The sequence below is a fragment of the Notamacropus eugenii genome, chromosome 4 (assembly GCF_028372415.1).
Source record: "Notamacropus eugenii isolate mMacEug1 chromosome 4, mMacEug1.pri_v2, whole genome shotgun sequence".
Classification (NCBI taxonomy): domain Eukaryota; kingdom Metazoa; phylum Chordata; class Mammalia; order Diprotodontia; family Macropodidae; genus Notamacropus; species Notamacropus eugenii.
This window is the reverse complement of record NC_092875.1, coordinates 56,396,864-56,413,211: the sequence shown is the minus strand read 5'-3', so window position 1 is coordinate 56,413,211 and position 16,348 is coordinate 56,396,864. Positions and strand designations below refer to the sequence as shown.

At 36.0% G+C, this 16,348-nt stretch overlaps 1 protein-coding gene across 1 annotated transcript; it reads left to right on the top strand.

The window, feature by feature from the left end:
• The first annotated feature begins 12,694 nt into the window (after positions 1-12,694).
• Positions 12,695-13,699, top strand: LOC140498118 (olfactory receptor 7A10-like). The gene has a single exon (XM_072599404.1). The coding sequence runs from the start codon at positions 12,695-12,697 to the stop codon at positions 13,697-13,699; it is 1,005 nt and encodes a 334-aa protein (XP_072455505.1).
• Positions 13,700-16,348: the final 2,649 nt, after the last annotated feature.

The window sequence follows — 16,348 nt, the reverse complement described above, 5'->3', positions numbered from 1 at the left end:
AACCACTTGCTTGACAGATCCTGACAGTTCCACCTCTACAACATCTTTTACATTCATTCCTTTTTCACTCCTTATGTAGCCACCATCTTAGTTCGAACTCTATCATCTCTATCATCCATTCATCTCCATTGGCCTAACAAGCATCCTTATCTCAAGTTCCTTCCTCCTCTAATCCACCCTTCACATAGCTGCTACAGTGATTTTGCTTTAGGTATGGATCTGACCACATCACTCTCACAGCCACTAAACTTCACTGGCTCCCCCCTGATTCTAAGATAAAATTAAAACTCTTTCATTTAGCTTTAAATCCCTTAAGTTCTCAGACTCTAACTTATCTTTTTAGCCTAATCATACATTACTCCAAATCCCATGTGATTTGGAAGCCAAACTGATCTTCCTGTTCCTCAGATGCAACACTTCCTCATGCCTGGAATGTATACCCCCCTTGCCTCCAATGAACAGAATACCATCCTTCACAAAACATGGGATCATGCACCACTTTCTGAATTAAGCATTTCCTGATTTCCCCCAACTTTTCCCACCATCTCTCTGTAAAATATGTTGAAATTATTCTGTATGTTCTCATATGTATATATATATATATATATGTTCTCAGGTAACAGAATTTCCGTAAGAAGAAGAATTTATAGAAATTGTCTTCATATCTCAGCAGAGTGCCTAGGATATTGTAGGTGTTTGATAAATACCATTTAATTGACTCTCTTAATATTCCTGCAATGTTCCCATAGTATAACCACTGAAACAAGGCCCATGAGACCAGGACCCTTCTTCTCTCTGGATCCTTGCATTCACAGAAGAACAGGATGCCTACCTCCATGTTAATGTCTTCAGGTGTAGGGCTAGGGAATATTTCTACCTATCTAAATCTAGGAACTTTGGAAATCAAGAGGACAAGTTTCCCTATGTTGTCTAGTACTTTGGTTATGTATGGAACTGAAGTTCAGATAATAACAGAATCTGCTTCTATGAGAAAAAAAGGGCCCTTATTACTAAGACACAAGGTGAACAAACAGGAAAGTCTGTTGTGACCTAGAGAACTCAATGAGTAGAGGATGATGCATCAATAATAGAAATGTGCAGAGAATTGATAGAACAGACAGATTTTACAGTTACCAACAAGAAAGAACATCAGAAGAAATCTAGTACAACTCATTCCCTTGTAGGAATCAATTCACAGTTTATAGGACTTAAAGTAAGGAAAGTAAATTAAAGACCACATTGTTACCCATCTCATTTTACAGATAAGGAAATGAGGTCCAGAGCATATAAGTGACTTGTTGAAGGACAATAAGGAGTAGATTCAGGTTAAAAATTCAGGTCTTCTGACTCCAAATCCAGATCTCTTTCCACCATGAGTGATGTTCATTGAACCTAAGTTTAAAGATATCAGTAGTGAAAACCTTGCTGTCTTTAATGAGATATCCCATTCAGTGCTTAATTGGAGTGGATTTCATCTATTAACCACCACCATGAGGAAGGAATAGACTCATATTATATCTGTCACAGGTTCCTTAATTCTTTTAGGGCATTTACAGTTCAGAGTGCTTCATTAATATATAATGAAGCCCATTTATAGATTCAGGGGTTAGAACCAAAAGAAAATTTAGCATGCATTTCTTTCAAATACGTTCCATGTAGTGAACATTTTCTGAAGAAATCAACATAAGCAGTCCCCTATGATCATCCTGAAAATCACTAGTGCTGGGTAAGCCACTGCTTCAAAACACAGCCAATTCCACGGTTGTATAGCTTTCATTGTTAGGAAACTTTCTGCCAAGGTTGTCCCACAGGGAATTGAGATGCTCCAGGAATGGAAAGATAATTGTATGATCTGTCTAATGAGGAGTCAAGAGGATGCATCTCCCTGACTCTACAAATCACAAATACTCCCCTACCCATCACAACTGCCAGGGAAATCATATGTTCCAGGACAGGAGGCAGTTCATTTGTACCTTACTCAAACATCAATCAATTCACATGCTTGAGGTCATTTCTCTTTTCTCCAGTGGTGCCTTCCTTCCTGACAATAATCCAGGACAAAAGCAAGAATATTCCAGCTTTCCTTCTTGGTGATGACAAGTAAGTACCGTGAGGAAAGGGAAAGAAGATGAGAGGCAGGAAGGTAAGGTCAGGAAGAAACCCTTTCTTCCTCAGAAATCCAGGAGGAAATGACAAGCCAAAGAAAATGCAAATCAGAGTCCAATCTAGTCCAGGGTCTAGTTCAGTCCAATCCAGCTTTGGGCCTAGTTGAAAGTTGAGACTTTACCATGACCCAAAATTGGAAGAGCAGATGGAAAGAACCCTAGATTCAGAATAAAGAAATATCAGTTCAGGACCCAATCCTCCTACTGAAAACCTGTAGAACCTTGGGCAATTTAATTCCTTTCTCTGCACTGATGCTATGAAATAGTACAGGATGTGCCCTATGTATTTTACAGGTCATACTGGAATTAAATATTTCTGTTGTTTGCAGAAAACTTTGCTAACTTTAAATCACTTTAAAGAATTAGCTGTTATTGTCATTACAGTAGCAAGTATCAGAGGCTAGTATAGATCAATGTTTTTAATAAAATATATCCCAATGTCCAGGAAGACTCTGAGCAGCAGCACATAAAGAATTTTGCATTGTGATGCCTAACAAGGACAGACGATCTCATACCTATTCCCAAAGACAGAAGCCAAGACTTTGGTTAGATCTTATCTCATAATAATTCTGACTCTACAAAGCTGGGAGAGGTCCAGTAGGCTAAGATCTTCACCACCCAGAGAGCTGGATTACCCACAGTGCTAGAATGATTTTATCCCTTATAAAAGTTAATGAGGTGACTGCTTATTTCCTGTGTACAAACAGAGGAAAAGAAGATAAAAGATTGGTGGAGGATTTGAATTCCTAGGACCCCTGCAAGGGAGAAAGTTGAGAGAATGGATCAGACAAACTATTATTATACATGAGTTGGGGAACAGTTGAAAATTTGTATTGGGTTGCAGGCAAAGGGAGTGAACAGGAATTCTTGGGGGTCCTGGATAAGAGAACTAAAAATCACTTTTCTTATGAATGTTACTGTTAGATCTCTTGGTTACAGTGTATTGCAACAGTGAACTAGAAGACTAGGATTTTAATTCTGACTTTGTTACTATTTGTGTGATTTTGGACAAGTCACTTTTCTTCCTCACCTGATCTCAGTGTTCTTACTTGTAAAATGTTGTTGGAGTAAGGTAGGTTAGACATTGCAAGTTATAAGGATGCATCCATATCAGCATTTGATATTCTAAGTTTTTTCATGCTCTGATAATCTGTCTTTACTTTAAGACCGTTTGAACAGTAGAATTTTGTTTCCTTGGGTGCATTGTTCCTTTCTTGACTCCACATGCCCTTCTCAAGCCAATGACTTCCATATTCAAATCCCTAGTAGTTCATACTGGGTAAGGAGTTCAGGTACCTCTGTCTTAAGTCCTGGAGTGAGTCTAATGCTTACCCTGCTCTTCACTGTAGACGGAAGTACAGAATTCATCTACAGGAGAATCACTTTCTGGGTCCCTAAAACAGGGACAAATCTGTAGAGGATCTTTGGCAGTTTCCTGTCTTTGTCACTCATCAAACAAAAAGAAAATATTTTAGGTAATTTGTACCAGGCACAGTCATCTATTTCACCCTGGCCATGTGACTTCTGAGAATCAGTTTCCTCAGTGATATAAAGAGGCAGGGTAGATGACTTTAAGATAACTTCCAAATCTAAATGCATTATCATATCATCTTATAATCCTATCTAAGAGGTTTATGCAGGAGTGAGGCCAACTCAGTAAGACTCTATGGAAATTAGAATTTTAGATCTAGAAAGAAGATATATGTCTGTACCCTTAGTCCTACCTTTGGTATCAGCTCCCTAAAAATAATGTCTTCTCTCACATCTTCTGATCTTTTCCATTGTCTTACTTTTCTTCTTACTCCTTGATCCCCACAGGACTACTTTTTGTTCTTTGAACTCAAGCCATAAGCTCCACAAAAGTCTTGTCTATACTTCCAAACTGCAAATATATAAATTCCTTCTGCATTTCAACTCCTAATGGGTTCAGCATTCCAATCAGGGAGGGTTTGTCTTCTATGAACATAGATGATAACCTTCCATCTGGTAAACCCTTGTGAAGAACTTCTGTGGCCAAAAGTATCCCCATCCAATGGTCAACCCAGTGATGATCTGCTTTGAATTCAACTAACCGGTCCTTGTATAATAGGCATATAGTCTATCACTGGCTCTCCACCTATGACATCCTATGGTGAAGATAATTATAAGTTAAGGATGAACCAAAAGTGTAGAAACAATTACCTCAGGTTTCAAATAAATAGCATTAAACCTATGAGAATCTGAAAAGGTCCATTTCCATCCTCTTAATCATCTCCTGATTATCATTGGCCTTACTAAGATGTTGTCACAATGCACCAAACAGGTAGAGAGTCTGGAATTTGCCTGAGCTCCAGAACTGTTAGTCAGCAAGGGAGAAGGATCAGCATGCAAAGAGAAACAAGATATTGTGGTCATAGTAAATGCTTTTATTTTAGGTATTTGTAGTATTTTGCAAATATTATATTGAAGCTTTTACATTCATGTTCATAAATTATATTGGTCTATAATTCTCTTTCTCTACTTTATCTCTCACTAGTTTAGGAGTTAGGACCGTAATTGTCTGAGAGAGTAGTTTGGCAAGAAATTTCTTTGTCAATTATTAACCATAATTTATGTAACATAGCTATTCATTTTTCCTGTAGTGTTTAATAGAACACTTCATCCATCTAAACCAATTCCTCCCCCTCCCATTCATTAGTACTTCCCTAATGGTATAGTTTTCCTCTCTGAGACTGGAAAGTTTATGACATCTGTCTCATGTGCTGTAAATCTGGAAATTTTATCTTTTGGGGATGATATAATAATTCATTTCCCTCAAATTCTTACTATTTCTCTCATATAAATGCATATAGTAAAATTCAATAATTCTTTTTATCACAAAAGAATTCTGTTGTGAATACACCTTCTCTCAATTGAATTCAGCATGTTCATTGTTAGTTTTGTAATTCCATTTTCTAATTTCTTTTTTAAAAATCAAATTGACTAGAGGGTTTTTTTTTTTATTTTGGAGTTTTCAAAGTATGTGTTATTAGTTTTAGCATTTTTATGGTTTTTTTCTCCTTTACCTACCTCTCCTCTAATTTTCTAGAATCCTTCTCTTGTGATTATTTTGAAGTTAATTTTATTGATTCTCTTCTTTTAAAATTGTTCACTCAGTTTATTAGTCTTTTGTTTGCCTATTTGGTTAATGCCCGCTTTCAGACATAATTTTTCCTTTAAGGACTGCCTTAACTCAATCTCTCAATTTTGGCATTTCATCATAATCATTTTCTTTTCAACCTTTATTAATTGTTTGTCTTCCTTCTTTGACATACCCACTAATCAGGAAAACATTATTAAATCAACAGTTGGGTCTCTTTTGCTGGCATTCCCCCACGTATTTTCTAGTGAGGCCAGGATACTAGTCTTGGAGTTAGAAAGACCTGAGTTCAAATCTTCATTCAGAAACATCCTAGCTGTGTGATTCTATACAAGTCACTTAAGCCTTTTTTCAGCCACAATTACTTCTTCTGTAAAATATGAATAAAAATAGCACAAAATACAAAGATGTGAGGAGTAAGATAACACATGAAGTGCTTTGGAATCTATAAACACAATACAAAGACTATTTCTCACCATTATCATTGCTAAGTAGATGATAGAATAAAACACAATGAACCATTTTAAACTTCAATATAAATAAGATGAATTACATATAAAAAAGGAATACAAAAATTGATAAGAAAATACAACAGAATAATTTACTGCATAAATGAAGCATATTTTAAAAGATATACTAAAATGAAGAGATTGAATAAAAATTGACTTTATTTCAGGTTGTCCCAAAAGAACAGGAGTTGCCATCATGATCTAAAATAAAACAACAATAAATTTGATAAAGTTCAGAGAGATGAGCAAAAGAAACTGCATTTTTCTTAAATTTGCCAATTATAATTCTATGGAAATGACTGCTATGTTACTATTTATCCAGCCCTTTTTTCTGAATTCCAGATGCACATCACCTGATTGTCTATTGAATATCAGAAATAGATTGATAGCAGAGCGAGACAGAAACAGAGAGGGACAGAGACAGAGAGAGACAGAGAGAGAGAGAGAGGAGATTCCCCAGGTACCGTGAGTGCAACATTTCCAAAATGCAATTCATTATCATATCATTTCCCTCCCTTCTGAATTTCCCTGTTTTTAATGAAAGCTCCACCCTACTTCAGCCGCAAAAGTTCATAACCACAGAATTATCCTAGACTACTCCCTCTGCTCATCCTGCATATGTACTTGTTTCAGAAATTTTACCATTTTTACCTCCACAAGAACCCTGAATTCCTTACCTCCTCACTACTCATACAGACCCCCCCCAAGTTCAAAACATATTACCTCTCAACAAATTCGTTATGATGGTGTCCTAATTTCTCCCTCTGCCTCAAGCATCTTCCTACTCCAATAAAGCTGTTGAAATGATTTCCCTTAAATACAGATCTGACCATGTCACTCCCAGTCATTAAACTGGTCTGGCTTACTTTTTATTCTAGGAGGAAAAAAATTTAAATTCCCATTTTTTACTTCTAAATCCCTTAAGTTCTTGGGCTCTAATTTATCTTTTCACTTTAATTATATATTTCCATACACATGCAATTCCTGCATCTGATGTTGTAACCAAAGAGTGCCTTGCATAGTGCTCCTTTACACCATTCCTCATGCCTAGAACACACTTCTTCCTCACCGCCAACTCAAAGAATTCCTTTCCTCCTGTTGGATGAATTCATACAGCACTTTCTACATGAAACTTCTTCTAATTCTTCTTATATTTTACTGACCACCCTCTGTCAACTACTTCATATTTATTCTATATATTCTCAAATATGAGCTTTTTTGGTAGAATATAAATTTCTTAAGAGTAGGGACTGATTCAATTTTATTTTTGTATCAGAGTATACTTCTAAGTGCGTAGTAAGTATATAATAAATGGTTTTAAACTATCTTAGTATTCTTGCTACAATATAGCTACTGAATCAGAGTCTATGAAATCTCATATGTAATAACCCCACTTTCCCATTTTTTTCTGGGGTATGGTTCCTTGTATTGAGACAGCAGCCTCCCCAGGTTACTCCTTAAGACCAAGGATTAAGAAATATTTCCACATATGTAAATATGACACCTTTGAAAATTTGGGTGACTGGTCTTCATTTGTTGCTCAAAAATGAGACTATGGAGAGAGATGAGATTTGGTTGGTAATAGGGCATGATCCAAATAGAGGTGGTATCAGTCACTCCTATGTAAGTGAGAATAGTAAAGATCATTAGTGTCAAGCTCCAATAGGAATGGAGTCTGCTAAAATGTGCCTACATATCTTCATCTATTATGTATTGACTTGGAAAAACAAATACTAATATTATCTACGTTTCATTATATTTTTTTGGTAAATATTTCCCAATTACTTCTAAATTTGGTTCAGGCCATATTTGGGAGTATCATAGGATACATGTGTTCTAGAACACAGACATTTTAATCTATATATAGATATGTAAAAAATATGTATAAAGTAGATATACAAATGACAGAACAATGACAGTACATTCATACACTCAGAACTGGAAGAGATATCAGAAGTTACTAATCCAACATATACATAAGTAGAAATCCATTATAGATGCCAGTATATAACTTCTGTGGCTCAGTTTTGCCTTAGAAAGAGTGCAAATAGTAATTGCTTCTGTTCTAGCCAGAAACTTTGAGGATCTCCCCCTCCCAGAATTATAGTTTTGTCATGGGAAATTGGGCAATCCTTTGTCTTAATTCTTACCTAGCCCTTAGTCATGAAGTGGTATTTTTTTTCAGACAAACTGAGACCAGGGAAAAACCTTAATTGAGATAGGCCAAGGTCATCACTGCATTCTGGGCCATCACAAGTTATCTTGACTTTTCTCTTGCCATTGGACTTTGGTGGCATTAAAGGAGAGAGACTGAGGACTTTGTGTAGTTCTGCTTCACTTTAATCCAGTTTATGGGCAAGTCTAAATATTATCCTCATGATGTCCTTGGTCCTCTTCAAGAGTGAAGGATGAAGAATAACAATTTTTTGTCTTTGGACAGTTAATTTCCTTCCCCTACTTGACCCCAGTTGTCTTATAAAATGAGTGTATTGGATAAGGTAAATTAGGCATTCTACATTCAAAGATTTACCCTTTTTGACATTGTATGTTCTAAGGTCTTCCTCTGCTCTGATATTCTATTTGTGATTGAAGTCCTTTTTCAACTGCAGAGTTGTTTTTTATTGGGTGAACTTTTCTTTTCCTTCGCCCTCGTTGCTTATTTTAGTCAAGGATTCTCACTGGCTATCATGTTCACACACTAGGTTGGTCACACTGAGTGTAACTGCCTTTCAGATGAGATTGATGGTTACTCTGCCCTCCATTATAGAAGATGGCACAGAGTTCAGTCACAGAAACACCTCTTGCTGCATTTCTTAAAGAATACAAACATGTAGAGACCTTAGTTAATATATTGTGTCTCCCTCTTGGGCAAAAAACAATTATTAAATGTGCTTACTATGTGCTATGCATGGTCACCTGTGTCTTCAATGACCTGTCCCTTCTGGGCCTCAGTTTCTTGATATGCATAATGCAGCGAGGCTAGAAAATTTCTATTTCTTTCAAATCTAAAAATATTACCCTGTCAACTTATAATCCTATCGGGACAGTTTATACAACTATTAAAAAGTCAGGCAATTAGCATTCAGTAAGGGCCTACTGTGTGCTAGGCACTAATTCTGTGAATACAAAGAAAGACAAAGGACATTTCCTGTCCCTGTCAAGCTCATAAAATAAAGATGGGGAAAGCAAATAACTATGTATAAAGCATGATTTCTACAGAATAATTCTAAATTATCAAAAGGAGAGCAGTTGGATTAATAGGAATTGGGAAAGGCTTCCTGTGAAGGTGGGATTTTCATTGACCCTGGCTTCTTGCAAACTATGATTTGACATAGAGGACTTTCAAACATTCATGATGAAAAGACCAGAACTGAATAAAAAATTTGACTTTCAAACACAAGAATCAAGAAAACCATGAAAAGGTAAACAGGAAACATATCGTAAAAGACTTTCTAAAGCTGAACTGTTTACTTTCCTACATGGAAAGATAATATTTGTAACTCTTGAAACTTTTCTCAGTGTTTGGGTAGGTGGAAGGATTACACACACACACACACACACACACACACACACACACACATGCACACATGCACATGCACGCACACACACAGATGGAGAGTACAGGTTGAGTTGAGTCAGAAGATGTGATATCCATAAAAAAATAATAAAAATTAAAGGGCGAGGGATATCCATAAAAAAATAATAAAAATTAAAGGGTGAGGGAGGAAGATATTGGGAGGACAGGGGAGAAATGGAATGGGACAGGCTACAACTCATAAAAGAGATAAGAAAAATCCTGTTCAATGAAGGAGAAAAGGGAGAAGATGAGAGTGGAAAATTGAAGCTTACTCTCTTCATATATGGCTTAAGGAGGGAATAAAATGTTCACTAAATTTGGTATGAAAGTCTATCTTACACTACAGAACAGTAGAGGGGGGAAAGTGGAGTGAGGGAGATGATGGAAGGGAGGGCAAATAGGAGAAGGGAGTAACTAGAAGTAATCATTTATGGGAAGGGACAAGGTCAAATGACAGAATAAAAAAAACGGGGAGGGCGACAGGGTAGGATAGAGGGCAATATAGTTAGTATTACACAACATGATTATTATGGAAATCTTTTGCAAAACGACACATGTATAGCCAGTATTGAATCGCTTGCCTTCTCAGGTAATGGGATATAGAAATTTATCTTGCCCCACAAGAAAGGAGAGAAGATGGGGATAAGGGAAGAGTGGGGTGTGATAGAAGTGAGGGTACATTGAGGGAAGGGGTAATCAGAATGGAAGGTATTATGGAGAGGGGAAGGGAAGAGATGGGGAGAAAAATTGGAACTCAAAATTTTGTGGAAATGAATGTTGAAATCTAAAAATAAATTTAAAAAATTAAAAAAATGGAATCAGTGGTGAAATACATAAAGTGTCAAATAACTTTTTTGGAATCTCAGGAGTTATTCTGGAATAAGTACACGGACCTTTGCACTCTTCATACAATTCACATTTTCAAAAATGTAAAATAATACAACTGCTATCTCTAAAATTTTTGTTTGGGAGAATATAGTTATTTTTTATTAAAATGTGTTATTTAACTCATTGTGGATTTTTGCTGGTGTTCAGTCATTTCATCTGACTCTCCATGACTTCTCTTGAGGTTTTCTTGACAAAATACTACAGTGGTTTGTGATTTCCTTATCATTTTATAGATGAGGAAATTGAGGCAAACACACTTAAGTGACTTGCCCAGAGACACACAGCTGGTAAGTGTCTGAGGCCGGATTTGAACTCAGGTCCTTCTGACTCTAGAGCTGGCACTTTATGCACTCTGCCACCTACCTGCCTTATAGTGGGTTTATTGCATGTAATTGGATTACCAAATATTTTAAATATTTGTTAATCTTAATTACTAATAGAGTAAATATCAATAGATATGAGACAAAAGCTCTTTTTCAGGGAACTCATTAATTTTTAAGAACATAAAGGGTTCCTGAGACCAAAATGTGTGAGGACCATTGCCTTGGCTTAGATCATAATTGCCTTGCTTTGTTCCCCTGGACCAAACACTGAAGCACTGCTGATATTGATTTCTGGATCTTGGGTTCGCCTCCTCCCTCTGGCATCTGCCTAACTTTTTGCCTTGGGGCAGTAGATGAAGTGGCCTCAAATGACATGCTCTCTTGTCTTTCAGATCTGGAACTGTTGTCACTGCAGGGCAAGCTTCCCATTCCCTACTTTGCTGCTGGATCAATCTCCCTTTCTCCCATAATTGGGATCCCTCTGTAGATGATTAAAATTGGTTCTGGTGATATATTTAAAAACATTTTTGATTTATTATTTCTGTTTCTTAACTTTATTGTCTTTTTAAATTTTGAGTTCCAAATTGTCTTATTCTCATAGCCTGTGAGAAAGCAAGCAAATTTACGTGAGCTATACATGGGAAATCAAGCTAAACACATCTCTTATTGAGTCATATTTCTTTTAAAAAGCAAGAAAAAGAGAAAAAATTATATTTCAATTGGTACTCAGTTCATCAGTTCTCTCTCTGTGGAAATGTGTACCATTTTTTCATAAAGAGTCCTTTGGGTCACAGGGGCAATTAGAATGCTTGGGTTTGGGGGGGGAGGGGATAAAAGGGGAGAAAATTTGTAACCCAAAATTTTGTGAAAATAAATGTTAAAAGCTAAATAAAAAAAAATAATAATAAAGAGTCCTTTGGAATTGTCCTGTGTCATTGTATTGATCAGAGTAACCGACTGTTAAACAGTTGCTCACCCCTGGTTGTACAGATGTTTTCAAAAAATAAAATAAAAATTGAAGCAACTAAATGGGGTTGGCAGCTATTTGCACTGAAAATAATAAATTTCAATGTGTAAAGTATCATAGCAAATTTTTATTCACTTCCTCAATGTCATTTCATCAAGACTCCTTATCCATTCTTTTATATTCTTTCTCTATTTGAATGATCATAAGTAGAGTGTCTTTGGCTTATGTCTCTGCTTTTTTAACTTGGGAATATTTCATAAGGATCTTTCTATAATATTCCGTGTACCTAAATTTATAATATTCTATATTCTTCATACTTTTACTATATCTATTTATATATTATTGTAGACATATATTATCATTTATTATTTATATATTTCATCATCATATTAAATATTCTTTTAGTTGCATTACATTTTGTAGCAACAATAATATATAACAAACTAATTATGCCTATATTGCAAGGCTTATCTCAATGATTTTTCTTGCTTCTATATGTAATTTTGCTATGAAGATCTTTGAACCAATGAATTTTTACTGTTTGAATGATATGCTTCAAAAATGGAGCTATTGGGTGAAAGAGAGTTTATTAATAACCTTTCAGTATTCAGTGTCAGATTTCTGTTCAAAGAGATTTTAGAACTTTGTCTTTTCATTTGCATTGAATGAGTGTAGTATTTCACCCCCAAAAATAATCAGTGTAAGGGTTTTGTTACTGTAGATTATTGTCACCCAATTTCATAGGTAAAAATTTTTAAAAATTTAAAATATCTTTTGGCATCTTTTCTCACTTTTAGTAAAATTGAACAATATTTCCATGATTAGATTTGCATCCTTCTATTGATGTTGTCAATATCTTTTGACCATTTATCCATGTTTGATGAAATAACTGCAGTGATTCTCAAAAACTCAATTCCTTATATAGTATAAACGCATTTTTTTCTGTAACAACTGCTGTAAATACTTTCTCTAATTGTTTCTTTTTTTAATTCAATATTTTTTATTTTATTTTTTATGTGCCTACATATAAGAAAGCAAAAATATTTGGTCCCAATCGCCTACTATCACACAGGCATTAAGTGGTAGATCTGAAATCTAAACTTGAGTCTTCTAAGTCACAATCTAGTTTTCTTTCTGTTCCAAAAGTATGAAACACCTGTATTTCCAATTTAGGCTCTTACCACATCTTTTTCCTTGCAGGTACACCAGATATATGGGACCAGAAAACCAAACATGTGTATCAGAATTCCTCCTCCTGGGATTTTCTGAGAAGCCAAAGCAGCAGCTGCCCCTCTTTGGGCTCTTCCTGAGCATATACATAGTCACTGTTGTTGGAAACATTATCATCATGTTGGCCATTGGCTCTGACTCCCATCTCCACACACCAATGTACTTCTTCCTCTCTAATCTGTCCTTTGTTGATCTTTGTCTGGTATCCACTACAGTCCCCAAGATGCTGCTGAACATTCTAACAAACACTAAGATTATCTCCTATGCTGGATGCCTTACTCAAATACATTTCTTTTTGCTTTTTGTTGTTTTAGATAACTTTCTCCTCACTGTGATGGCCTATGACCGTTTTGTGGCCATCTGTCACCCTCTGCACTATGTCACCATAATGAATCCACGCATTTGCAGTCTCCTGGTTCTGATCTCATGGACTATTAGTTTTCCAAACTCCACTCTCCACACGTTACTGGTGACACGACTGTCCTTCTGTAGCAAAAATGAAATTCCTCATTTTTTCTGTGATAATAGTAAGGTGACAAAGCTCTCTTCTTCTGATACGCTCATCAATGACGTCTTTGTGTATTTTGCCACTGGCCTATTGGGTGTTCTCCCCTTCACAGGTATCCTTTTCTCCTATGGTCAGATATGTTCCTCCTTATTGAGAATCCCATCTGCTAGGGGAAAATATAAAGCCTTTTCTACCTGTGGATCTCACCTCTCTGTTGTTTCATTATTCTATGGCACAGGACTTGGAGTATATCTCAGTTCCTCAACTACCCACTCTTCCTGGAAGAGCTCTGTTGCTTCAGTGATGTATTCTGTGGTCACCCCCATGCTGAACCCCTTTATTTACAGCATGAGGAACAAGAATATAAATAATGCCATGAGAAGAGTTATCAGCAAAATGCACACCTCTCATTGATGTGGCCTGATCTTGGCGCTTTAATGTGGCATTGATATTTAAGGTCAATATCTGGGAGACAGAAACTTCAAATCAAACTCAAAAAGTCAGGACAGTTCAAAGACCATAGTTCAGAGTAATTTTTTCCAAGCTGTATGATCTCTTTTATTATACTCAGACTGTTCTCCTTCATGGCATTCATTTATGGACTTTCAACAATGTTGTCATCTTATTTTCCACTTTGTGCTTTCTTATAACATCTGCTTTTTTTCTTAATAAGCAGTAAATGTGGAATTAGTAGACCTTGCTTTTAATTTGGGGGTCATAATCTATGTGATGTGGGCAAGTCACTTAATGAATCTGAATCTCAATGTTTTCATTTGTATGATGGGGAATATCTCAACTGTTTCATCCTATCTATGGATCAAATGAAACAATATATGGGAAAGTATACTATACACTATGAAGTGTTGTACACTTTTAGAAGAAAAAATAGAGGAACAGGGAAGAGACAGTTGGGATCTTGTTGTGCATTGTTTCTCCACCAAAACAGATATCCATTTCCCTATGTCCCTAATAAATGGCCTTCATGAGATATTTTGAGCAAAAAACAAATCATTAACTGGCTTCTAATTCTTTTTGTTTTTAGCTAAGCTGGCCCTTGAACCACAGCCATGTCATCCGTCCATGCAGTCATTCTCAACACCCTACAATGGTGGTTAAAACCTAGCAGACGTTGTGTTTTTCTGGCAAAGACTTCAAAAATCTAATGTAGTTATCTGACATAATGGGGCACTACAGGAAACTATTTTCATAAGTATAAGCACAAAATTTTGCTGGGAGGTAGCATTGCCAGCTGGATTGAGTTGTAGACTTATCATCAGGAAGATTTGAATTCACGTCATCTTTCATACTCTCACTGGCTGTGGGATCCTGAACAAGTCATTTCATGTGTCACAGTTTCTGCTTTCTGCACTTATAAAAGAAAAATGATAATTACAATTATAACAATAATAATAAATAACTAGGATTTATGGAGTGCTTTCAATTTTTTAAAGCACTTTACATTCATTATCTCATTTATCATTGTGGGGAAAATAGCACCCACTTCACAGTTGATGTGATGATTAAATGATATATTTGTAAAGCATTTTGTGAATTTTAAGGTATTCTATAATTTATGATCACTGTTCTTAGAGACACACTTGACACACAAAAAGGTGTCAGGGAAAATTTGTTGGAGTTCCGAGGAATTGAGCACTTTGACTGAAGCTGACTCCACCTCTCTTCGGCAGGAAGGAGTGCCTTCTACGTTCATTCCCTTGAATGAATGGGGAGCTTCCAAGTAAGGCTACAGGAAAACTACAATTTGTTCAGACCAATGGAAATTTCTTATACTATTCTGAATTTTAGACTCTGTGCCCCACCATCCACTGGCCTTGTGACTTCATTTTCTCGTCTCTCATTGGCTTTCCTTCAAACAGCTCATTAAACCTGTGTACAGGTTTATGACCTCTAGCCTTACTATGCTAGACATAACTCTGTGGAAGCAGAACTTACTCCTTTTTTCCCCACGGATTACCCCCTATTTTCTTTATCAACATTTCTGTTTCTACACCTAAATCCAATCTATACTTCCTCACTCTCTTCCCCTTTGAATTCTTCCCTTCATATATCTCCACTTTATCTGAATATGGGAAAAGAGCAAAGTTGACTGACACATTGACGAATTATAAGGGGGAAGTCCCCCTTCATAAATGCAGATACAGAGAATCAGAAGAAAAAGGCAAATCAGTGAATTGTCCTTTGGATGCTGCATCTCATAAAATAGTTTGGGGAGGAACATCATCTGATGCAGTTTTCTGGTCTGGCTACTCCTTCAAGCCATCTTCAGCACAGCATCTCAGCATCTTCTTCCCTTTATCTACTTGTAGAAATCCAGGTACCCACTTTTCTACAAAACTGACCTTAATACAATTTTAGAATACCATTCCTAAGCTTTATATTCTTATCACTCTTATAAAATCAAAATTGGAACTTTGGCCACTTGTCATGTTTAAGAAATTCACATTAGAACCTAGCTTTTACACTTTATATTAATTCACTATTAATTTCCCCATCAGGAAGATGAGATTTCACTAAGGAATTAATACCAGGCTCCAGCACATACATAAATGAAATAAACAACAATTTTTAACACAGTACATATCATATCATATAACAATTCCAACTTCTGGTCCTGTGATGCTTGTTTTAAAGCATTTAAAAGAAAAACCACAAATCATTTTTCTTTTAACATTAACCAGCTGAGACAAGAATAATATTAACTAAGTATACTAGCCTCACAGGCCCTCAATCTAACTGTCTCCATGCTATTATTAAGAATTAAAGGACCCTAAATTATTGTTGTTGGTCTGAAATCCTAAGCTTCATAACTTAATTTTTGGACTTAACTTCAGATGTTCCCATACCAACCATCTATTATTTAATAATTCTGATATTATGCTTACAAAACTTTTGATTATAGGATTTTGTCTTCAAGAGAAAGGACATAGCAGAAAAACAGCTCCCTAACTTCATGTCAGTTCCAGGCAGGAGTAGATTGTCAATTAGCATTTAGCCAGGCTTGAAGTCTGCCAGGTGTCAGTGGGGAAATTGAATCAGGAGAAT

Excerpts from the sequence above, each read along its gene's own strand:
- LOC140498118 (XM_072599404.1), top strand. The coding sequence starts at position 12,695 with ATGAAACACCTGTATTTCCAATTTAGGCTCTTACCACATCTTTTTCCT.